Source organism: Hippocampus zosterae, chromosome 7, assembly GCF_025434085.1.
Source record: "Hippocampus zosterae strain Florida chromosome 7, ASM2543408v3, whole genome shotgun sequence".
Lineage (NCBI taxonomy): Eukaryota > Metazoa > Chordata > Actinopteri > Syngnathiformes > Syngnathidae > Hippocampus > Hippocampus zosterae.
In genome coordinates, this window is record NC_067457.1 from 18,391,893 (window position 1) to 18,417,462 (window position 25,570).

The window sequence follows — 25,570 nt, forward strand, 5'->3', positions numbered from 1 at the left end:
ATTCATTAGACCAGACAGTACTGTGCTATAGCAACTCGGCGTACGTTCACAGTACAGACACGCTTTGCTGCTCTGAATTGCAATTGACTCAGCCGTGGTCGGGGGGTTTTTTTGTGTCTTGGGTTGCAAGCAGAAATTTGACTTGCAAGTGCTAGCTTCACAAGCAGCCGCAGTTGTGTGAATAATATTTGATTAATTGGGTATCAGAATTGTGTTCTGCCAAATATTGGAATTTGCATCAGCCTAAGGAAATCCATCTCGCTTGGGCTACACTCGCAAGCACATATTCTTTATCCTCTGTGGAAAACAAAGAAAATATCTTTTTTGCATCTTAGTCGAGTCATCAGAATCAGAATCATCTTTATTGGCCAAGTATGTAGAACACACAAGGAATTTGTCTCCGGTATAACACGCTGCACTAGTATCAACGTAAACAACAAAATCATTGAACCTTAAATGAACCATTTTAGAGTAACCAGTAGTTTTGTAGTACCATTTTGTGGTGCAAGAAGAGTGACTATGTCAGTGACTGTTTAAGGAGTTAATGGCTAGAGGGAAGAAGCTGTTTAAGTGTCTACTGGATTTGGTGCGCATGGATCTGTAGCGTCTGCCTGAGGGGAGTGGCTGAAAAAGGTGGTGGGCAGGGTGCGGTGGATCCAGGAGGATTTTCCGTGCCCTTGTCTTGATTCTTGCAGTGTGCAAGTCCTCAAGAGTGGGTAGGGCGGTGCCAACGATTTTTTCCGCCGTCCTAACTGTCCGTTGAAGTCGGATTTTGTCCTTTTTTGTGGCGGCCCCAAACCAAACCGTGATGGAAGAACACAGGATTGATTCGATGACTGCCGTGTAGAACTGTCGTAGCACCTCCTGTGGCAGGCCATGCTTCCTCAGCAGCCTCAGGAAGTACTTCCGCTGCCGGGCCCTTTTCAGGATGGAGATGGTGTTGACTTCCCACTTCATGTCCTGGGAGACTGTGATTCCCAGGAACTTGAAGGTCTCGGCGGTTGACACAGGGCAGTTGGATAGTGTGAGGGGCAACTGAGGAGAAGAATGTTTCCTGAAGTCCACGATCATTCGTGTTTCTCCGTGTCGTCTTTCTGTATCATACTGCACCTCGGCTGCCACGCCAGAATGAGCAGCACAATTGATGCTCTTGTAACTGCAAGGAGAAAATTGAATTATTATGACTATTTAGAAGCCAAAACACTAATGGAGTGCTATTTCTCGTCACTTTTTTGGCAGTTGGATTGTTTCTATATGTGAGACCCGTAAGGACTGACTGGTTATGCAACGTGTGGCTGCAGTTTATAGGATGCTTATTACGCGTCTAGTCGGTTTGCCCTGGATTTTTGACTCGGGCTTTTTGAAGCAGCCAACATATATCACAGACACTCTATGGCGTAGACTCTCATGTTATTTAACACATCATACACGCACCAGACGCCTAAATGCCCCCCATTACAGTTGTAGAATATCCAAACAGATTTAAAGACAATCAGGAAAAACGTGTCCACCCAAAGAGACACACACACACACACACACACACAAAAATAACAATGATGTGTCGAGCCAGTCCTGCACTTCATGGGGATTTGACTGCATTTCATGACTGACTGCACCCTCTCGGCCTGGGATAGTAATGTGCCATCCAGTGATTGAGCGTCCAGGTAATTTGAAGTTAATCCCAATCTCTAATCCCATCCAGCTAAACACTCTCCGCCATCTGGCCCCGGCGAGACGAGCAAACGTGCTGACACACACCGAGGCCTCCCGGAAGAGGCTAATTGGCGAGTCGGTATTTACACGCTCTCTTGATATGGCGATTGGGTGTAATAATAAGGATCAGATTAATACGAATTCAAATGAACCTGCATAAAGGTGGCTGGGTGGGGTATGTGGGTAGAGGTGTGTGTGTGTGGATGTCATTTTTCCTTGCGTGTGTGTTTTGGAGTGCGTGTGCTCATGTATTTGGTTATGCGGTTTTGTGTATAAAGGTGATTTTGTCTTTTTGTGTGTATGTTTCATTGTTTGGTGTGTGTTAGTATGTTTTGTATGTTTGTTTGTTTTGGGTGTGTGCCGTTTGTACGCAGACATTCCTCATCATTCGTACTTGACACCATTCTCTCATTTACAGCCTTTGAACCATTGATGTGAGTGTGCGCATTTTACAGTCCTATCAAGAAGTTGCATAATTGCACGGGAAACAACACACTCAGGTGTGACTTCTTCAGTTGTGTGTGTGTGTGTGTGCTTCCTTCATTGTATGCATTACCGATTTTACACACACACACACACCAATGTCTTTTTACCGCCCCCATGTAGTGTGATGTATGCATCCAAGTGCAGGTTATCATTTATTGATGTGTATGTGTGAGAAACTGTGCCGCATGAACTCATTGAACCCAACCAGCGCATGCACGCATACTCTTTCTCCATCGGAGTGGAGTGAGACGGCCACAAGAGATAAAAGTGTCAGCTTGAGGAGAGGAAGAAATGTGATTAGATGAGGCAAGCCATTAAGTTTCATAGGCGCAGCGGCCGCGTGCTTGCCTATAGTTTCTCCCTGCTTGGCTCCAAGCCTCCTGCTCTCTGCTGCATGTTTCCTGCTTGGTTATGTAATATGGGGCTGTTCGGTACTTTTTTCCTCCCCCTTCTTCCCGACCATAACGTGCCTTCCTGTTTTTTTTCCAGTCACCCACTGAACTCTTTTCCCAAGGCGCACAAACACACACTCACACGCTACTATGGTTGCTTGTTATTTTAATGTGTGTATCACACCTATCTCTGTATCCTCTATCAGACCTTAAATAGGATATGTGTGTGTGTGTGTGCATGTGTGAGACAAAAGAGCCGGTGCATGTCTGGCTTGCCTCCTTTGTTGCGGGTGGCCTGGCACCGGCTCATTTTCCCACTAGTGCAGCGTTTTTTGTGGGTGTTTTTTCTTTTTTTTTTTTTAAATGGGGCGGCTAGGCAACAAAGAGCCCCAGCTTTCCCGCCTGATATGCAAATGAAGACCGGGTGGGCCGGGCAGGGAGACGCCCCTTCTGCGGCGCTTAACGCGTTCACTGCCGGAAACATCTATGAGGCAAGTCTGATCTTTTCTTTTTTATGTTTGAGATTTCAACCTTTTACTGTACTATTCGTGAATGATTGTGTTTTTTTTGTCTCAAGGAGACATTGTGCTTTTTTTTTTTAACAGAACTTAAAACGTTCATAGATTTTCTTATTTTCACCCATGGAGGCAGCACGGTTCTGTGCTTCCTTCAAAATTTGGTGATGCAGCAGTGTATTTACTTTATGGCTTTGACTTGATGTTTCAGGGGGCGTAGTCCATCCTTCACTTGAAAATGGCGAATCAGACAACCAAGCTTCTAGGTCAAAAGCGGAGAAACTCATCATGGTACTATTTTTATACACACACACAAATACACTTCAAAATGGTTTCAAATGAAGTTGATAGATTTTTGGAGGCAGCACTTCAGACACCACTGTTTTGTCCGTTCAACAAATACTTAACCTTTTGCCTTCAACATGAGTGTTTCTTTTGTCAGAATACCTCAAAGGTCAAGCGCCATTGAACATTTTTTCACCCCCCCCCCCCCCCCGACCCCCACCCTCCCAGTATTTTCACTCATGGATGCAGCACTTCAGGGAGATTTGTTCTGTGCATTCAGCAACACGCAGTGCGGGCAAATGCAAGTTGATGTATCACTGTGCATAATCTCTAGACAAATATATTTTATTCATACTCTGTCCGGACGCCCGCGCTTTCTTGGTAATGTTATTAGAATGTGGTCGACTTTCGTAGCGCGGAATCGATATTTGTAGGAAAAGGGGTCAATTACACAAGGGGGCATGCTGAAGAATCAATAGGACGCCTTGCGTTACTTTGGGTGTATTGGATCAAATACTGCACCTGTTGTGGTGGGGGGGGGGTCATGGTCTGGTGCTTGTTATCCAACTGTGATTCTAATGGAGCAAGTGTGTCCCTTTGTGTGAATTTGGACATATGTGGGGAACGGCGGCATTTCATTGCGTCATGCAAGTGGGTTACGCAGGCTCAAAATGCTGAAGCACACAACTTCACATAATACGGCCCTTTGTTTGAAACCGGGGCGACGAGACTGCGCACATGTCTGTCCAACAACTGCGAGCGGTCTCCATGGCGCCTGTTATGACGGTGGCCGTTGCGTAACGCGCGCCAAACATGAGAGAGCCACGTGTCCCGGCGCAGTTTATCTCGATCAGGGGTCGGCGACTGTTTTGAAACCCAAAACAACAACTTCTTGCCGGCCAGTTTGATGCACACTTGGAAAATCACATTTGTGTAGTTGTTGGGGGCTCCAGTCCCCAGACCATCATCTTGTGACCTCAAACCTGTTGAGAACCTGTCTCGCATCCTTAAACGGAAACGATTGGTGAACTGCAGGCAATTTCATAGATTTCAGACATGTTTTTTTTTTCTTTTTCTTCGATAGGCCGATGCCAAACAGGTTGTTAAACTACTACGCGCTGTTGATCAAATTAGGTGGCTAATCGGAAGTTAAAGCGGAACACAGAGCACAGATTCGGGGTTTGTGTGCAAAATGTTTTAAGGTGATATTTTGGAATATATGCAAATTATATTGTATGGTAGGCTTGAATGCTTTTCTTCCTCACTTGTATGTTCTTAACTCAGCCAGGGAACTTGTTTTTTCTTTTTATTTATTTATTTTGAATGCTGCCATTTTTCTGCCAGTTAACAAGAAGCCACAAAAACAATTTGAATAATTTTTGTGAGACTTTGTATTTTGTAGATATATTCAAATGGCTCCTACACAAAGGCTCGTGAAAGTAACTGTAAATTACCCCTTCCCCATTTAATGGCACCTAATCGAGACCCTAAATTCAAATCCTGGAGTTGAATGTGTGCCATTTAGGAAGTAGATAGACCGGTTGTGTTATTATGGCCTGACAGTTGGGGCTGGCCACTAAACGAATGCTGACAAACACACTTCCTTGACTTTAGTGGACTTCCTCCAGTCACTGTTTGCCACTGCAATTGCTTTGCATTTGCACATAAGGGGCTGCTATTTATTTTTCGATAGGAAACAGACAACAGACAACAAGAGGAGCCGCTGTGGGTGCCCGCGCCACCATCAAAAGAACACTTAACATAAAAATGACAAAATAATACTACACAACACATAAAACAAACAGTCGTGCCATCTTAACCACTTTTCCTCTATTCACTTTGTTGTTTGAAGCAATAATAGATGAAAGAGGAGCGAATCATCTCATATCATCAAAAATCTCATGTCATATGAAATGTAAGGCTGCAGTTATGGTGTGAGACAATCTCCAAGGTGAAGTCTTTGCCTAAAGCAGTCCTTTGCTGTCCTCTAGTGGTGGAAAAATATGACTGCAGCGACATGTCCATTGAAAAGTGTACACTATGTTTTGAACAATTTTAACTAAATTGTAAATTGAAAATAGGAATGGATATAAGTGCAGTATATGTAGCCGGTGTGTTTAGAAAGCGGTTTGATAGTTTAAATAATAAATGTAACACCTCACAGTTCGGAAATCGTGGATTTGAATCGCATCTAGCATTTGATGAAGTTTTGGCTCGTAATGCGTCATCAAAGCTCTGTCAATAATGTAAATAAGATATCCTTTATTTGTCCCACACTGGGGAAATTTACAGGCTCCAGCAGCAAGAATGTAGGTAGAAAGAAGAAAAAACAACAACAAACACCGTTCAATTAAGTGCAATATAATTACAAAACGGATAAATCACAGTGCTATTTACAATTGTTTTTCACATCATTTAATTATTATTATTATTATTATTGTTATTTTTATTCAGCAGCCTGACAGCAGTCATCAATGTATCAAAGAAAGATTCATAATCAAGATCATTTAATCCAATGAAGTAAATATGTGAACCTTTGGGTTCGTGAATAAAATGGTAAATAAAAGTAGAGCCTTATATCAATAATGCGAATGTATAATAAATCTTATGACTATTCTGTAATGACGCACAGCAGCGGGTGGATGTAATAAATGACAAGTTTATTGTTGCACAAAATGTACAAAATAACAAGCAAATGGATAGCCCCCATCCCATCAACCCATCCTAACATACACATTTTCGCGCACACAAACACACGCACCACTTTCGCCCCCTCCCTTCCCGCTCTAGTTCATTTGCTATGATGAAAGCTGAATCCCTGGAATATCGAAAAGAAAAAAAAAATCCCGATGACTACGGCAAGTCTGATGGTCCAATTAGGCAGACACATGTCACCCATTTCAGTATCACTGAACAATTAGAAATGAATAAAAACACACTATTTACACACGTTCATCCAGACCTCGTACAACATGCCATCTACTTTATACAGACTATGCTTGTGCACATACCCCTGTATAGAAAATAGAATTTAAGAGATCAAATCGATGTAGACTAAAAGCCTATGGACATCCAACGTACATCACTGCTTTAAATTAATTTTTTTAAGTCTTTTTTTTTTTTTTTTTGGGAGTGTGACTCTTATTGGCCGACAAAGCTGGGACATAATTTCTCGCTGACTAAATGCAAATGTTCTTGCAACCGTTGATTTAAGATATCCTTATTTTTCCCACACTGGGGAAATTTACATGTCTGCTGACTTACCTTCGAAACTGGTGTGTGTAAAAAATAGAATGAGAAATAAGGATTTGGCCCTCCTGTTATGTTACGGGTCAAATGGACCCGATTTTAATACAGAACAGAAATAAAGAACAAGAGTAAACAAAAGAATGAGTATTTTTTTTCCTTTTTATAAAATCCTACATTTATTTTAAAAACATCACTCCTATTAAATTATATCATAAAAAAATTGAAATGCTTTTAGTAGACTTAAGTATACTAACCATTAATTTAAATTTGGCCCGGGTCAAATTGACCTAACTCATTGTTGGTCTGATGATTTGTGAGAGGTGCAATGCACAAAAGCTTGATCACAGTGGTCGCGAATGCAATAAATAATAAGAAATAACCCCCTCAGCCCCCAATACACTTTTGGAAAATTGAAAATGTCCTGGGTCAAACAGACCCCGGAACATTATTGACACTGTTCTTTGTCATGGGGTAAAAACAAAACCAAAAAAAAAGAAACAGAAGCTAAGTTTATTGGTATTTTGTTGTTTTGTCTCGGTCATCTTTGGATAATTCAACACGTCCTGAAATTACTTGCATGAACTGTGAGTTGTTGGTTATAAAGCTTTTTGTAATTCTTAGTAGTTGCCTTGATCATGACATATAAGCAATGTTTTCTGGTTTTGTTTTGGACACTTTTTTGAATAGCTCAACAAGTCCTGGGTCAAATTGTTGTTCCTGAGAACCGAACGTAACAGGAGGGTTAATAGGTGATGAATGTCCTTCTTGCAACTTGTCCCAGTAGCAGAAAGCAATGCTATGGCTTCACCCCAAAAAAAATTAAAAAATAAATAAAAATAAAGAAGAGGCAGCACTTTGAAACTAGTGCAAAGTGCTCAGGTGGATGACAAGTAAGCACATTGATGGCTAAAAGCACATTAGCAAAGAGAGAGAGAGAGAGAGAGAGAGAGAGAGAGAGAGAACTATGTTGCACAAGTAATAGCCTGCGACATGAACTCAAAGAAAAGAATAAAAATGATGACATCCTTCCACCGAGCCGATCCTCAACACTCCAAAATATTGCAAAGCAATTCTCCGGAAATCGCCCATCACATCGCTTCACTGTATGTTGAGACTTCAGCCTGGTGGGAGAACCACAAACTTACTTGTCAGGACTACCGCAGGAATTAAGTGTCAGCTCTGCATCCACTCGCACCTAAATTGGCAATAAAAGCGTCCTCTCTTATTGGTAATTCTACTTATTTTTAATCTGCTGCTTCGGGTTTTTTTTTTAATATACAGTATATCTTATATTTTCTAGCTTTTTTTAATCATCTCTATTTTCTTACTTTACAAAACAAGAGACAGAATGGAGGACAGCTGACAATAAATAGAACTCTTTTTTTTTTTTGTGTGCGTTATTATTCTCGTCGTCTGGAGTTATTTGTCGTAAACAAACGGGCCCCTTAGTTGGTGTTTCGCTCTCTCTTTTCTTTTCGTTTTGAAGTGCACACCCATCCCCGCTTCCCTCGTTCATTGCAGCAGCGCCCGGATCTGTTTGGAGGTGCTGTCGTCGTTTAGATGTCGTGTCGTATACCTGAGGAACACACAGACGATCGTGATTCGAACAGTGTAGCCAGTAAGAAATGAGTTGGCCTAATCTTTTTTTTTCTTTTTGTCTTTCTTCATTGTAGTTATTGAGTTCTTGCAGTATTTGCCTAATTGAAGTACCTTTGCTGTATAAAATACAGCCAAAGTCATATTTGAAAAGAAATATATATTTTGTATATAATATATTATATTTTGTAGAAAACCCTCGCAAGCTGACACGGATGGACAGACGGACGGACACACACCTCAGTGCGTTGAGAAGTCCCTCCACACTGTTGGACGGCTGCTCTTTAAGGACCTTGATGCAGCCCTTCATCTGTGCGGAAGCAAAGACAACACGGGCGCTTACAAAAGGTCAGCAATAATTCTTCCGTGCCGCCTCGTTGCCAGCGACGGTCCAAACAATGACACAGCAAAATACTCTGGGCCTGCCAGCGCTTTGAAAAGCAGTCAAGGAGTGAAAATTGTTTCAGTTGTTTTCGCCAGAGTCATAAATAACCCGCTGACTCCTTGTTACAGCGTAAAAGTCGAATATAATAATAATCCCTGGGATTGCCAATTGTTTTTGGTGATTTTAAAAGAGGGTGACAAATAACCTAGGGTTGAACATTTGAAATAATCTGACACTCCGGTTGAAATTGTGTTTTTTTTTGTTTGTTTTATATACATTTGTTTAGATTTGATTACTATAAGACAAACTGCAATTCTGTAGGGAAGAAAAAAAATAGTGTTTGAAAATAATTTCATTCAATTTTTATTTTCCCCAGACTAAATGTGAACGGATGGAAGGGACAGACCATTAAAAAAACGGTTTTGGAACCTGTCTCACCATTATTTGTTCTCATTGTACTCATGTATTGCTGCGCCACCATCTTGTGGTATTTTGGGCCCAAGGAACTAAGTTAAAGTTTATACAAAAGTATTTCTTTGCTACCATCTTGGAGCATCTCTGTACCAAGACACTGCAATCAAATTAGTTGGGGAGCTCTATTTTGACAAAGATCAATCTTGTAGCTTCTTGGTCGCCAGGAAATGTGTTGAAGTGAGTCGTGGCGCACCAGTTAGGCTTTAGTACTGCATCCACTAATCATGTTTACCATACCGACTTTGAATATCATGTGTTCACTTCATAATATCAGCCACCAAGGAGGCAACTTGAAAACGTCATGTTTGGCAAAACACCACTCACATCGATTTTAGATGTCTTGGCAAACGCCCCGACGGGGTGGACGTGGTCGTAGAGGATGATGACGCCCACCATGACCCTCATGCAGAACAACATGGTGTCCGTGTTGGTGAACCGGCAGCGGTATTCCCTGAAAGACACACACCGCTACTGCTGTAGTTGACTCGAAACTCGAGCGTACTATTATAAGGACCTCAAATCGAATATGATCAAAAGGCTTTAGTGCCTCCACAGGAAAAAACGGAGATGTGGAAAAAAAAAAAAAGTACTCACGGGGTTTCAAGCATGACACGGCACACACAGGCCATGGTGCTCAGGCAGTCTGTGGTATCCTCGATGGGTAAGGTTTTGTTCTGAAGGAAGGCAAGTTTAACATTAAAATGTAAACATCGCTTTATAGTGATTATTAACAACATAAGTAAGTAACTTTTGTACTATTCAATACAAAGTGAAGACAGAGCATCAACTCCTAATTGGTCGTTTTTCCACCTGTAAACACTCTGGTTTCCGTGCTAGTGATGAATAGGATCAACTTCAATTTAAATTATTCAGCAAAACCCAAACGGAGTAGACAAAGTGAAAAATATTTGTTGTTTCTTTTATTTGTTTTTTTTTCTTCGCATTGGACATTTGCTTCGATGAAAAGAATGTTACCTCTGAGACAAACTTGGTGGTGGCATTGCTCAGGGTCTTCAACATGGGCGTGGCCTCGGCGTAGAACAGCGACATTCGGTTGGCCATCTCATTGTTCACCTCGTTTTCCGCTTCCAACTGCCGCACATTTTACATTAAATTTGTTGTCAAATGTCCGACTAATTTACATTTTACATTCTAAAATTCAAAGTATACAAGGAATTAAAACAAATTATGAAACTTAATTCAGAAATGGTTATGATCAAATATTCAGCTAAACTTAAAAAAAATACAAACAAATACAAAACTACTCATATAATTATCAACAACAACAACAAACCTACTCAAAGACATTTTAACACAAATATTGATGTGAATAAATTCTATAAGATAAATAGCAGACCCCTACCTGCTGGTTGTTAAGCCGGTTCCTACTAATGGTCCTCCTGTAGTAGCTGAAGTCATTCTGAATGGCTGGATTTGTCATCTGCACACAGACAACAAAAGTTTATGACAGGGTTTTCAGGTTTTGTTAGAGTAGTTCCTTGGTAGTTTTATTTGTTTTTAGGATTGTGTGGCTCAGCATAGACTGCCCAACTTTGTGTTTAGTATAAGAAAAAAAACTACGTTTATATTTCTCACCTTGAGCTCATCAAAGCTGAGCGTAAAATGGAGAATCTCTGCAAACTGCTTGGCCAGGGCCTGCTCTCTTTCCAGGTGCTGCATGGGGGCGTAAGGTGGGCTCGTCAGCGCCTCCAGCAGGCTGCGCAGGGCATTTTCTACACGCAAACACATGTGGAGAACCTTTTAGAAATTGAGTTTTAAAGACACTAATCTTCCTCCGCGCAGGCGGGTGTAATTTTGTTCTAATCTTGTCACGAAGTGAAAGTCTGTTTCAGGCTTTGAGTCAGAGATATTTACTTTATATTTTTGTAGGTGAGTGGGCAGGGTGGTAGCGATTCGACATGGTAGAGCAAATAAGAGAGCTAATCATACATCTGATTAGGTAGCTAGAGATGCCATAGATAGCTATCGGGCGAGATGATGAGTACACAGGTAGCTTGCTAGTTGAAAAGGTAACGCTAGCTAGTTAAGTTGGTTGGTACATAGGAATCTTTTCTAGTTTCCAAGTTAGACGTAGATAGGGGTAGATAGGTTGAGGGACAAGCTTGATATTTTATTTTGATAAACTGGTAGCAATTATAGAGTTATTTGGTGAGACGCTTGCTAGTTGAAAGGCTAGAGCTAACTCGATGGCAAACTAATCAGCTGGCTCCTGCCTCAAAGGTCCTGCGAGCCGATCTATTTGGCTCCAACAGAGTGGGAGAAAGTATCACAGGGTCCCATCTCTCCATTAAAAATGTATAGGGGCCCTCTATAAATACAAAGTCAAGTGTTTCATCTAAAGGGCCCTCGCCCTTCCTCCCTCCTCCTCCTCACCACCCATAATCACTGAGGGCAAAATGACAGATTGGGCAAGAGTCATACCGTACTCTACCTTCTTGTAAAAAGGTCGAAGAAAAGGGTGGATATGTACATAATGTAGATCCTTGATGGAGAAGCTAAAGCTCATAAGGGTAGTAAAAGGGAGGTAGGTAGGTTGCTACTAGCTAGCTAGCTAGATTGTAGTAGCTTACTAGCAATGTGATAGATGGATAAAATGGAAACATTAGCGCTGATACATTCACATGAATAATTGGTGAGGCTTTGGGCGATACAGTGGGAACACAATGTTCAGCGTTCACGATGTTCGTAGGCAGAGTAGAGGAGGCGGCTGGGCAGGCTCACTTCATCCGTCTGGCTCCATCACGGTTACTGTAGCAACAACTGACTATGTATGAGAGTGAGTGAGTAGTATGTAGTTAGCTAGTGAGGTACTGAATAGGGAGGTAGTTTGGTTGTTGGCGAAGTAATTAGTAGCGAGTGAGTGAGCGCTACCTGCGTATGAGGGTGAAAATGAGTGTATGAATGAGTGACTGTGTGGGTGTGTGTGTTTTCTGTGAGTAGGCGAATGAGTGAGCATTGTGAGTGCATGCGAGAGTCTGGGTGAGTGTAACCACGTCACGCGCACGTACTGTATGTATGATAACAAACATTCTCTTCGCTCACCCAGGCGCAGTGAGAACTCGTAGAAACGCTTCAGCTTGGCCACCAGAGGACACACTGCATTCCAGGCCTTCTCTTGCAGAGCCAGGTCACCCGGGTTCTGAATGGCCTACAGGTCGATGTCAGTCGCATGTTATACGCTCATGCATTGCCGTATCCGTGTAACATGTCCACAATGAGCTCGGTTTATTGTCCACCAACACTTACTTCTCGTATCTCCTGCCCGGCGCCATTATAGGACTGCAGCTCAGCCAGAATCCCATGGGCCTCCTCCAATACGGCGCTGACCTGATTCCACACGGCCGTCTCGGCCTCGGTGGGCTGGGCATCTGAGACGAGATGAGGGAAGGAAAGAGGACGGGGAGGAAGTGAACGTATGAAGTAAGGAGCGGGAAGAGATACGAGGGTTGGATGTTGTAAGAATTAAGATTTGTGTGCTGAAAGGATGTTGCCCCCTCAAGATTGTGATAAACGCCTTATTTGTTGCGACATCACAGCATCGTATACATCCACTATGTACGTAAGTGTAGTCCATTACTCATTCGGATATCATGCTCAGTCACTGTAAAAAGGAATTACTTCCTTTGGGCGACTAACACATGATTCATTAATGAATGTGAAAGTCCATTTTGAAGGCTTAAAACTGACATTTGAGACAGCTCGATTTTCTTTTAAAATTGAAAATGTAAGTCTCAGTCTTTGTGAAGGTACGTATTCACATATTTCTCAATGTTTTATGTACCAAAAAATATTCTGCAAGTGTTCTTTTCTCAATTGCTTTGCAGATTTTCCAGTCATATCATTTGGTGTGTGTTTACATGATCGATATTGGGGGGCCCAAATATCATTCTTACAGTTTTCATTAGGTGATACGAGCTATTAACTAAGCTTCCCAACCTTCTCCTCTCAGTTTTAGTGAATGGGAAGATTGCGTTTATTTCGCACGTGAGCAACGTTCAAGCTGTTAACTTGAGCTTTGTTCTCGTCTTGGTCCCATTTGGTCTGCCGCGTGCCCGTGATGTGTGTGGGGGAAGAGTAAACATTTGCGGGATATGCACATAACAACGGATGAGGCCTCTTGAGTCATCCCGCTGTTTGTTTGTTTTTTTGCGCTTTCCCTCCGTTATGTGTGTTGCATGTGACTCAGGTAGAAATGAGGCTAATCTTACACCTTGAGGCCTTCTCCACCCCGCTGAGGAATCCCGAAATTTGCTCATATACAGAACTGTGTAGCTATTTGATTTCTGACTCACTCGCTTGATGCTGATTTTCGGTAGGTAAGCCTCCGTTAGAACCGGTTTGGTTTGCATTCGGGACACTAACAGAGGTTCAGAGAGACTGGAAGAGCCACAGAAAGGCAAAGACATCGATGTCCTTGGATATTTTCTCCAAAAGTAAACCATTTTTGTTTGATGTTTGACAGGGGCATGAACGTATTATTACAATGACTATATGCATTCGTTTAAATAGGGAAGCATTATTTGGGGTAGGAGCACGGTTACGGAAGATATTTAACTTGTAAGTCAAAGGCACCGCTGTTTTTAAGAATCAAATTGTGAACACATTTGAAAAACTGTGAAGGAGAAATGGGAAAAGGAAGGACAGAGGTGGTTTCTTTTGGCAAAATCGTTCTGGCTTTCTGTCATCCCGCTCATACACATCAATTCACACATATGCACAAATGACACACATACGAGGAGGTGAGCAGATGCCGAGAGACTTTCTTTTTTTTTTTTTTAAGCCATCGGCATCCCGGAGCAAGACAAACCCACACAGGACTGGCATTCGCACCTCATTTTTGTCTTGCCATTCTGCTATTGTGTGTCTGTCAAATTTTGTGATGTTCAGAACAGTTCAAATAAATAAATAATGACAGATTCGCGAATGCCAATCCCGGGTGGAAAAGAAAGGAGAGGCTTGAACGCAGAGATGGTCAGCTCATTAGGATGCATGAGGGGTGGACATAAAAAAGGCGACAAAAGTAAAAAGCGACCCAAATTTAAAAAAAAAAAAAAAAACATAAGAAGCGGATGGTCTCACGTTCAAAGTCAAGGAAAACTATTGGGCCATGCTCAAGTTCGGCGCAAGCCAGCACTTTCAGGAGGTTTCCCATGAGCCCCCTGGAACAGAAAAAGGGGAGACATCTGTGGGTGATGAGGGGACGGGTGTCGGGGTGGTGTACGTGCTGGTGCCACCTAGGTGTGTGTGTCCACATACGTGTGTGTGTGTGTGTGTGTGAGAGTGTTTGCATGTGTGTGTATATGTGTCAGAGCGGGATGAGTGAGCTGTTGGGATGGCATGGCGGGCGCATGGCAACGTGGACACAGATCTTCTTTAGTCCCACTCAGGAAAACAAACAATGAATTTGTTATTTGCACCGTTATGTAGTGCCTTAAGAATAGTTGTTTTTAAAAAAAAACATTTTAAAACATATTTTTGAGGGTTTTTAACGCTACAATTGGTCAATTTGATCGGCGGAATAACGGTAGCGTGACCGCTAACGCAACATCTTTAGCCACTAAAAAATAATATTGACACAACAATATTGACATTGTTTGCCTAAAAAATATATATATACTGTATACTGTATATATATATACTGTATGTGTGTGTAATAGATATATATATATATATTATATAAAGTGCTTGTTGTCTCCCAAAGGCTGATCATTTTTCCCTTAACAGGGTCTCATCAGATCGTGCGTCTGTACCGAATATTGCAGAAGTGGGACTACAGAGGCTCTGATAACAACGAACAACACCCACAACGACACGGCATTACACAATCGGCAAACCGGTAAAGTGCCTCCACCCTGCCGCCTCCCACAGTACACCTCTGCTCCACACAAACACACACATATAGACACACGCACACACACCGACACATCAACACACACCCACGTGTACTCACATCCCAAGCACGTACACGCACACCTCTTACTTACTTTCAAAGTCCAGGAAAAAATGAGGACAGTTTTCTAAATCCTTGCCAAGGACCTTAATGAGGTTCCCCATGGCTGGCGACCTGGACGGGAGGAAACAGCAAACAAAAAAAAAAAATGCACACAATGCGCCAAAACCCGCTGGAAATGAAAAAAATCACATCACTACCCCCCCCCCCCTCCTTCTGTCTTTGGAAAGGCAAAAAATGACGCAGAGTTTGTGCCTTTAATTGTCCTATTCAATTAGAGGTTGGGCGTCTGAATCCAGCAGTGAATCATTTAGCTCGCTCACTGAGAGCTCTCCAGTAGCTTCTAATCCGTTTACACGGCTATCCTAACCTAATAACAGCCTGCTTTGCACACTCTTGTCTCCCCCTCTAATGCCCCTCACTATACATCCATCGGTCTATAGATATTTCTTAACAAGCGCTGCACACTTACTAGCCTGTGGCCACGTGCTAATCCTTTGTAGCAAGCCAATGCAAAGAAAGGCCCGGTTACGTCGTCATGGACCTTCAGATTGGCCCACAGCATTATTTATACACCCGGACAATGGAATGAGATCCCAGACGGGAAACGTGCCACTCCTTTTCCACTTACGAGAGTCATTTTCAGCGTTTGGTTATTGTCGAGGCGGCACGGTGGTCAACTGGTTGGGCCGTCCGCATCGGGGTGCACAGAGGTTCTATTCCGAATTTATGTGGATTTTGCATGTTCTCCCTGTGCCTTCGTGGGTTTTCTCCGGGTACTCTGATTTCCTCCCACATTCCAAAAACATGCATGGCAGGTCAATGGAACACTCTAAATTATCCCTCGATGTGAGTGTCTCTGTGTGCCCTGCAATTGGCTGGCTACCGGTTCAGGGTGTCCCCCGCCTATCCCGTTGGGATAGATCCAGCATAGATCCGCGACCCTCGTGAGGATAAGCGGATTAGAAAATGGATAGATGGATGGTTATTGTTGAGGTTAAATTAGCCAATGGTAGCTTTAAATTGAGCACCATTCATTCATTAGGACGCAGTCTCAGAGTCTTCAGGTGCCTAAATAAACACGTCAAAAAGTCACTCGCTATGTTGCTCATTGCTATCTCCTGACATCCCATTCAAGAAATGTTTCAAGAATTCTCCATGAACAACAATAGTCCTGAAATCAATTTGAGGTAAAAACTACTTTAAGAAAACAAGTGCATCCGAAGCAAAACGTCGTACGTAGCTAACAGCCATAACAAATCCAAACTGATACCAAAAACGAAGCACTCTCACCTTACCACCAAAAAACTAAGCATTCTCACCTTAGCCATGGCAATTCTTGGATGAAATATCAAATAATGTGCCGGTGCCTGACGGGCAGGCTATCAGGCAGTAAACATCAGCTAGCATGCTGTGATGCAAGTTTTAATATGACCCCACTGAGGAAATGAAACTGTCTGGTGTTCTTTCCCCAAAACAAACTGGAAAAAACAGAGAAATGTCGCTGCTCTTTTGATGAAATGTGTGCCAAACTCATGACTCCGGCATTTGTTTTAAAAGTCAAATACAACTGAACGGTACCTAAAAGATGTACTGTATTTAAAGCGGGGTTTAGCCACTGTATTCTTATATACAGTTTGAACATTTCATTCACTGATGATTTACGATCCAAGATAGGCCCCCGGTACAACACTTTGCAAATCACCGATCAAATAAATCGATTGATATGCCCACCCCTAGTCGGTGTACCCAATGGTATGGCCAGTGTACCCCACCGGCAAAATCCAGCCTCGCTCGAATGTTTCCTCGATGCCACGGTGGGGGCATAGAGAGTTTATAATGCAGCACTTGGAGGAAGAGGAGCAAAATGGACGGAATTGAGTTACACGGTCAGTTGCTGACACCGACTGAAGCGCTTTCATATCATCCGCGGCCCGCCTCGTGCGCTTCGCCTCCGCTTCTGTTGGGTCGCGTTATAAGGGGGGGGGGGGGGGGGCTGAGCTGTACGCGTTGAATCACTCTCACTTCACTCTTGATGTATTCTCAGGTAGTCACTGCAGTGGTGGTCTTGTGACTGACCACCTGCTCCAACCTCATGAATACATCTCGAGGTAAGTAACGAAAAAATATGATCAGTGAGGAATGACGAGTAAGAGATTTCAGTTGACGTTTGAAATCGGATTGATAAAGGATGACGGGCAAAATCTGAGGGCTGTTGAAGGACGGGGTCTGACATTAGCGGCGGTCTGCTGGCCCGGCGCCACCAGCCGGGCCAGCCAAAGTTCACTGATGCATCATACAAGAAAAATAATACGCAATCTGTTTAATTCCGTGACGTCATTGCTCAACTTCATTTAGCGTTACAATAGAAGCTTAGCATATATATTTTTTTTTAAAACTGTTCTCCGTGTAACGCGGTGCAGCAGTGCAAATTAAGACAATCAATCAAAACCGAGCAGTCAAGAGACACATTTGTGCAAGTATACCTAATCGAGTGTCCGACGAACATACACACAAAGAGTAGCGATATGCGATCCAGGCTGAGAGCAGCGCTCGGCTTATGGTTGCCAGGTAACTGTTGGCCTGGTGATATGGTCCATTCGCCTCACAGCTAAGGATGCTTGACGTGTGGAAAAAAAAAAGTCTCCATCACGCACACCACACACTTATCTGATAATGGCCATCTTTAATATTTTTCTTCAAAACACTGCTGCAAATGGACAAAAGCCGCTAACCCGTTTTTGTTTGTTTGGTTTTTTTTTAAATGCGTCACCACTTGTTTGCCGGTATCCTTTTAAGTCCCTCTCTCCTCTCTTTTGTGTTATTCCGCGGAAGCGGGGTCTGCCGTTACTCAACACTTAATAACTTCCACTCCCGCCTCGTTTCGCTTTGCGTCTCGGCGCATCTCTTTCCACTTCACACTTCTCTTTTTCGGATTGTTATTTAAAGCCGCGGCTTTTCTCGGGTGCCCGAGTTTGCTCGTGAAAGCAGAAGCTCTTAGGATACAAAGATCATTAATGCAGTGAAACCCCATTTTGCACGGGATCCTTTCCAGGACCCCAAGCCCCAATCGATGAAAATGCACAAGATGGAAACCATCAATCTTTCCCCTCCCACACATTTTAAACGTGTGAATTTTTAACAAATCTGCACACACAAAAGAAAATTCGGTCGTTTCATAGTATCTGTGTGTTGGTATCGGTGAGTTTCTGTGTCCTGCATGTTTTACTCTTCTCCCAGCATTCAAGAAATAGCTTCAAGAGTATCGACGGCTGGTTCTCCTTTCCTATATCTGAAGGCATTATCGTCCGCTTGTGTGTAAGCAAACACAAAAGCGTCTCTTTTCCTTTTAATCTCCCGTCACCCAAAAAAAAATATTATATACCCTCGAGCTCGCCTTCTCTATTTCACCACTTCTCTCGACCTAGTGTTGTCACAGCGCATCTCCATCAAGCTGCTTTTTACTTGCACTGGTGGCCCCGCAGGTGTAAAAGCAATCCAAGTGGCGGGACGGAAATCGCTACCCGTAATGCACGTGACGCAAAGGTCATCAGATGTGTGGGTGCGTATGTGTGTTTGTGGGCCGCGTTGCACCCTCATCTGCAGTCTGCTGAGAGAAAGCAGTCCTTCAGACGCCAAATGCGTTCCCATACGGCGCCCAGACAGGAAGCCAAGCGGCAACAGTCACGCTCCCTCCATGAAAGATCCCTCCTGTCACCGCCTTGGGGGGGGGCTGCATTACAAAACCAGCTCTGCTCCCCAACATGGCCGCCGAGTCAAACCTTCTAATCTCCATATTCGTCACCTTCAAAGGGACTGTGACCCGGATCTACATATGCAACTTTCTCCCTCCGTGCCCTTCATCCTCCCTAAATTGTCCCTTCCGTTGCTTCTTATTGGCCCCGCCATCTGTTCCGTGTCCTTATTTCGCTACTTCCCTGCCCCTGTGCTCGCCTATTACCTAATTTTTGCGTCGACTCCCGCAGAAATACTTCACTGCGTCAACCGGGGCTTGTCCGCTCCACGCGACGGTCCGAGCATCAGCAGCCAGCACCTGATGACAGCCAAACAGACAAGAGCAGGGTAAGTGAAGTGAGACTGCGGATGTTGTTTGAAGTCAGGGATTCACACCGTCGTTCAGAGGGCAAGATGAGGTGCTTATAGATAACAGTGAAAGAAATCAACCTTGTACTAAATGGTATACATTCCATTTCCATGACCGTATTCTGTTGAAGATGATTAGCGAACCTGGAAATGGGCTGTCACTTATGTTGCGTTTTTCTACCTTGGGTACTCAAAGCGCTTTCCCATGTTACCTCATTCACCTAGTGATGACGCAGCATAAGGAGCACCTGGTGGTTCAGTATCTTGCTCAAAGGCACTTCGACGTGGTAGCAGTGACCGGGGATCAAACCACCAACCTCTCGGTTGGGAAACGACCGCTCTACCCACCGAGCCAAGCCGCCTCTGACTAAGGTACAAAGTGTGACTGATGGATGGGTGAAATATGAATTGTATGGGATGATACGCCTTGTCAATTAATGGAAAGTTGGCTTGATGGTTGGTCAGGAATGAATTATGACAAGTTGAAGACGGTTGATCAGTCAAAAATGAGGTGTGCGGGGACAAAAGGAGGAGTTGGCGAGAGGGGTAAATGATGACTGATGGCTACAACATGATGGATGGATCATGGGTCAAACATGATTGTTACAGATTGAAATGTGATGGGTAACAGATGATGGAAGATGAGTACAGAATGATGGAGGATGAAAAGAAATCAGAGTCATGTAAAATATGATGGATGATTAGAAAAGAATGACGGGTGACACGTCAAGGATGAAGTATGAAATGCGATTAGTAGAATGGCTAATGGATGATGGATGATGAGCCATTAATGATAATGGGATATGGATGAATTGTGATGGGTTAGACGATCAATTGTCAAAGGTAAACCGTGATGAATGATAAAAGACAAATTGATGATGAATTGGTGGATGAACAAATTGAGAAAAAATATTGTCAGATGACAGTTGGATGAATCCACAACACACACACGTCGACAACAGTGAAATCTCACAGTGAACGTATTGCGGATCATCCAGATCCCCCCACTGATTTGTTTCGACTGTCTCCTTGAGTAAACTGCTAATGTGTATTGATCTGTCCCGTCAGCTGAGGGCTAAGAGCCCAAAGGTCAAGTATTGCACAGTAGGCAGTGGCTGTGATCTGAGAGAAATAGTTTTTTTTTTTTTTTTGTAAGGTGAAGTGCACTATGTTTGACCTCTGCGCCTTCACTTATCACACATAGGACACTGCACAACAATAGTGTAACGCCCACACCAACAGAGCCCCGTGAATGGAGCTAATGAAATGTAAGGAAGGAGAGGCCGTTGTCGCGAATATTAATGGGCTCGTGTCAAGTCAAATTCAGAGCAGGCGTCTTATCTAATTTGACTCGGACCGCTTCGGGGGTCCCACTCCACGTTTTGATGGATGGCTATTTTCAATTGTGCTCATTAATGCACTTGAAGCACTATGATTAAAGTTTCTATTGACTTGGATGGAGTTTAGGTTTCACATCAGTTTGTAAGTAGGACGATGAGGTGAGAGAAAACCCCGCACAAGGAGACAAGCAAGAAGCTAGCCCTGGTGTACGGGTGGTTATTGAGCGTTAGATTAAAAAAAAGACGAGAAGGCAGATCCCCCCCCCCCCCCATTGTGCTTCATTGAGACATAATTTTTCCACATGGACACAAAAAGATGGGTGGGAGCAGCTGAGGCTTTTGCAGGCTCCTTTTGCATGTAAAGAACGCTCCGCGCTCTCTTATTAAGATGTCTATACATTCCCGTCTGTGCTGTATTTTCATGTATTGTCTCACAAATCTGTCTGATAAAAGAGATTATTGTAGGCTTAATTCGCTGACAATGCGCAGCACATTCTATTTCATGTAGCTGTTAATATTTTAATGCCATCGTCTTGGCTCTCGTTCTCAGACAATAACAGAAATACGGTGCAAAGAAGAAAAAACAAAACAAAAAAGAAAAATACATTTCAAATAGGTGGAATTGGAGACATTATCAGTTTGTTAGATAAGCTGTACAGAAAATGGATGGATGGATTGTTATGGCGTGCTGCTTAGTTGGAGACCTTTTTAGTCCTAAATGGAATACCTAAGGACCATCAAGAATGACAAATGTAGCGTCGCAGAGAACAACTAAATGAACGGACTTCTGACCCGCGCCTGATCTAGAATCTATATATGGCTACGGGCGTCCAAATCGTACATCAGCCCGTGTGGTCCGGGGGGGGGGGGGGGCTCGCTCTGCCACACTGAGCCGCAGTGACGATGCAGTCCAATGATAGTTATAGTTTTCTTTTTTTCTTCAACTTCCTCATTGTCCGATGCCAAATGGCTCCACTAAGTCAACCCTCTCTCGCTCACGCTGGGCTAATTAGTCAGCATGTCCGTTTTGTGTGTGCAGAAAGTGGAGTGGGAAATATAGCGAACGCCAACCGGCACGGCGACGGCGTACAACAATCACTTGAAGGAATGGAGCAGATGGTGGAGGGGGAAAAAAAAACAAAAGAAAAAAACTCCACCAATGAAGTCTAAATGTGTTTGAAAGTGAACTTGGGCAACTACACACTTGAACCGGTTCTATTATAAGAGCTGGACCCCATCGCCGAGTTGCTAATTGTAGAATTCTGGCTCCCTTCTCTTATTAGCTAGCTTCCAATAATCTTCACCTTGCTTCTAAATTGGTGTCATTGATCTCGCATCACGCACCACAGGATGGGAATTCGGCTGATCTGTTGAAAATTGATCCAATTGACAAATGAACTTGAGTGCGTTATTATTGGACGTACTCAGTAGCAAGTGCTGAGGTCATCCGAACGCACTTTGTATGGTAAAATGGAGGATAAAGTCAGCTACATATTTTTAAGTGACGCAAACGAAATAACTTTCTTTCGTTCGTTTTTTTGATTGGTGTCGTGAATTTCGAGTACGTCTCGAAGATGGAATGCCGAATGAAAGTGCAGACTGTTATGTTAGCTTCATGTGCATGCAGATTTTGGTAAAATTCTACTTCCTGTATTTTTCATTCCCATTAATTCCACGGCCAAATTTTCAAGTGTAAAAAGCCGTGCAAGGCTTTTTGCAAAGGCTCTATGTTACCTTATAGCATAAGCGACAACCAGTTAGCTGCTGTAGTGTTAGCCTACTAGCATAGTCATTTTGGATTGAATCAACAGAATTTTTTTTTAAAAACAATTTTGTCTTATTTTTCCAAAAACATTCAAATCAAAAACATTCAAATATAATTCAGGCTAACAATATACTAGTCACACGTCATCATATTCAATGTTCTGCACCAAGTTGCGCTTTATGAATAATCTGTCGGTATTTACAGCCCCCTCCGTATTGTAGGTGTATTTAGACCACCTCGCTGCCTCTTCTGTCAGACCACCACGTGCCCTAGTAATGTGATCATCTTCCCTCTTAGGGATTTATGCCCTATTCCCAACAATACCGGATTAAATTACACCATCGCCCAGTCAAGAAGGCTCATATGTCAATTTTCACGATTATTTCTACCCAGCCTACAATAATGCGCCTTGTGATCCAGCCCCTTAACAGCGAAGAGCACAAAAGGAGCATCGTAAGCGTGACCAGGGTGCCAGATGTTTGAACATGTGCTTTGTAGACTCATTGGCCAGGCAACTAGATTAACATAGATTAGACCCGAATTTTGCGTTGACAATTTTATGGATCTTGTACTGTATTTCAATCGCATTCTTGCCACAGACGTGCCAAAAACCGCTGTCAAATTCTGTCTTTGTCAGCTCTGGTGACTCAGCTTCGAGTTTCGACTGGCAAAAAGTCCCTCTGAGCATCCATTCGGGTGCCAAAATGTTTTGACGTAAAACTGCTCGGGCGTTATATGTGAAGAATTCTTCTTCGCCTCACGGCTGCAAACTCAGTTATTCGAGCATGTATTCAAGATCCTTAATATCCATCTTAAGGTCAAACGAGTAGGCCAAAAATGGTACTAGTAATGGGAAAAGAGTGTGCTTCACTGTCTTACTAGTGAGGAAAAAGACAAGAATAAAAGCTCAAACCGGTTTTTCTATGCTAGTGGAGATGATAGAGAGAGGAAAAGAAGGATGAGATAGAGAGAAAAGAGGCACCGTGATGTTTCTATGGCCGCTCGGAGAAGATTCGGAAGGGTGATGGAATCTTGCATCACCGCTGCCAGCCAACCAATTGGACGGCTCGATTCCAGTGTTCAAAAAGAGTGACCTAGCAACAGTGGAATAAATACTCTACCTTGAATTTTTTTTTTAAAACTGCGCGCTTTGATATCTTTTTAGACTGATGTAACTCCTTATGAAAGGAATATGTAACATCCAGCCTTCACGTAGACGGTGATGGTATGCTTGCTAGTTTGGAACCCAATTTCTCACCTACCCATTGCCCATTGGATGGGTTGTCATGGTAACCATCGTAACAGGAACTGATAACGGGCTTGGTAATACGGATGGGTGAGAATGTATGTATTGACGCGTTCTCACATCTCGATGTGAGAGCGCGACAGTCGTGCACTTGTATTCTATTTCTTTCTTTATTTATATTGTTATATATATTTTTTTGTAACCAATCCGGTGCAGCAGCACACACCCAGTCGTTAACATTTTTTGGGACCTCATTCATCCCTCCATTTACTCCATTCACATCCCCCCTCCCCTCTTCCTCCTCCTCCTTTCTTCCCGCCTTGTTTTCCATTGCACCCTTGCTCATTAGCCATGCTTTTGTTTTTAAGCCCCTGTGCACGGGGGCATCTCACACCGACAAAAAACAACATTTTTGCATCATGCCTCATTGAATACTCTCACAGTCCGTCAATCTGAGATACGGTGCGCGTGATGGTTCTAGGTGGCATATGTACCGAGTGTGCACCGATCCATCCATCACTGAAAAGAAACACCCATTAATGCACGTTAGCATCCATTGCTCGCTGATGGACTTCAGTCAGTACGAGCAAAACTGCCAATCCTCGGGGCTACTTTTTTGGCCCAGGCGCCGCAGTGAAAAGAAGACGAGCCATGCCAGGCCAGCTTCTTCTTCAACCCCCCCCCCGACGTGCACCCCTAAATTGCTCAGTTGACGCTAACCTACATCCTCATCACATCACAGGAAAAAGACTGCTGGCTTACCGGCTGTGCAGGACGGATGCGCTTTCCTTTTTCCTTCCCCTCGAGGTGACACCGAGATATGGATTCAAGGGAACAAAAGAGGAGGAGGAACAAAAGGGCACATTAAAAAAAAAGCGGTGTGAGGATAAAGTCGCGGGAGGAGGACAGGATAAGAGAGAGGGTTAAAGGGGTGGGAAAAAAAAAGAAGTCCTTTCGGTCTCGCTCAGAGGAGGACTCTTTCTCCTTGTGTATCCACCGTGGGGGCTGTGGATTGAACGCGGAGGAGCACGCACTGCCTCACGCCACTCGGCCCTCCCCTCCTCTGCACTAAAGACAGCAGCTGTTGGGCTATGAGAAATAGAATGCCATGCCCCCCACACTCCCCCTCTCCCCTTCTCCTCCCACCTCACAAAAGACCCTCACCATACACACATGTCCTCACAACACCCGCCCGCCCCCGTTTTTTTTTTTAGACCCGCTTGCTGGCAAACCTGGTGTGGTATTTTTTTTAAACATCTTTAATGCAGTGGTACTCAAGTGCACCAAGTACCACAAAAAAAGACATCTGTCATGACCAACATTAATTTCATCACAACAGAGTTTTTAGTTCTAAAAAGATATCTGGTGGTATTGTAAGTCGCAATTTGAACATTAACAAAACGGTATCAAGCTAATTTTCATTGCTTCTCCTAGAGATTTGAAATCATACAAATGTTTCAACAGTTTATGTTAAGAAGGGATTTAGTTTGTGTGTGTGGGGGGGGGTTTGGGGGGGGCTCAGGGGGTGCTTGGATTATTGGCTGGAAAATATAAATTAAACACTCTATATTTGCTTCAGTGTACCACGAAGTGAGCCGAGCTGAATCTGGGACCCGGTCATGAGATTTGACACCTGTCTTTTAAATCAATAATCAAAAATAAAAATAAATTCTCCTTAGACCCAAAAGGTTTGCAAATGCCAGCTCCCCCCCACCCCCCAATTGTTTTTACTTTGTGTGTGTGTGTGAAAGTGAATCACGATGAGTCAGGGATGTATTTTTGCGCACCGTGTGGGTGACTGCGAGCTATCACCCGGGGATAGTCGCATCACTTGGCTCTTTGCTGACGAGTTTTCTGTTGTTGGCCAACTATAAATTCCAGCCAGGTGACATTTATGAAACACTGCAGCATCAAGTCTTTCATTGTTTACAGCAGTACTGTTAAGTGTTTTTATGAGAACACACAGAAAGGGGCTTTTGGAAAACTCAATAAGTCCACTTACCGAATTTCTAGAGTTGAAATCGCAGATTTCTAGAAATGGCGATTTAT

At 43.3% G+C, this 25,570-nt stretch overlaps 1 protein-coding gene and 2 long non-coding RNA genes across 8 annotated transcripts; 2 read left to right on the top strand and 1 right to left on the bottom strand.

Annotated features, from left to right (window-relative positions):
- Positions 1-6,030: 6,030 nt before the first annotated feature.
- On the bottom strand, positions 6,031-24,609 carry fam49al (family with sequence similarity 49 member A, like). Of its 6 annotated transcripts, none has more exons than XM_052070398.1 (12): positions 24,284-24,609; positions 19,028-19,120; positions 14,196-14,275; positions 12,363-12,484; positions 12,159-12,264; positions 10,692-10,828; positions 10,459-10,536; positions 10,071-10,187; positions 9,690-9,769; positions 9,420-9,546; positions 8,476-8,546; positions 6,031-8,216 (listed from the first exon to the last, which is right to left on the bottom strand). In XM_052070398.1, exons 3-12 carry the CDS (start codon positions 14,266-14,268, stop codon positions 8,153-8,155), a joined length of 975 nt encoding a protein of 324 aa, XP_051926358.1. In that variant the 5' UTR covers positions 14,269-14,275; positions 19,028-19,120; positions 24,284-24,609; the 3' UTR covers positions 6,031-8,152. The 6 variants fall into 6 exon arrangements, with proteins under 6 accessions (XP_051926358.1, XP_051926360.1, XP_051926363.1 ...); XM_052070400.1 differs by lacking the exon at positions 14,196-14,275 and adding an exon at positions 15,101-15,180 and having other exon boundaries at positions 24,284-24,608; XM_052070403.1 differs by lacking the exons at positions 14,196-14,275; positions 19,028-19,120 and adding an exon at positions 15,101-15,180 and having other exon boundaries at positions 24,284-24,608.
- Positions 12,421-18,075, top strand: LOC127603815 (uncharacterized). Its single transcript, XR_007963137.1, has 3 exons — positions 12,421-12,536; positions 14,841-14,952; positions 17,114-18,075. It is a non-coding gene; the product is annotated as an uncharacterized LOC127603815 (long non-coding RNA).
- LOC127603816 (uncharacterized) lies at positions 19,073-23,405 on the top strand. Its single transcript, XR_007963138.1, has 2 exons — positions 19,073-19,149; positions 19,396-23,405. It is a non-coding gene; the product is annotated as an uncharacterized LOC127603816 (long non-coding RNA).
- Positions 24,610-25,570: the final 961 nt, after the last annotated feature.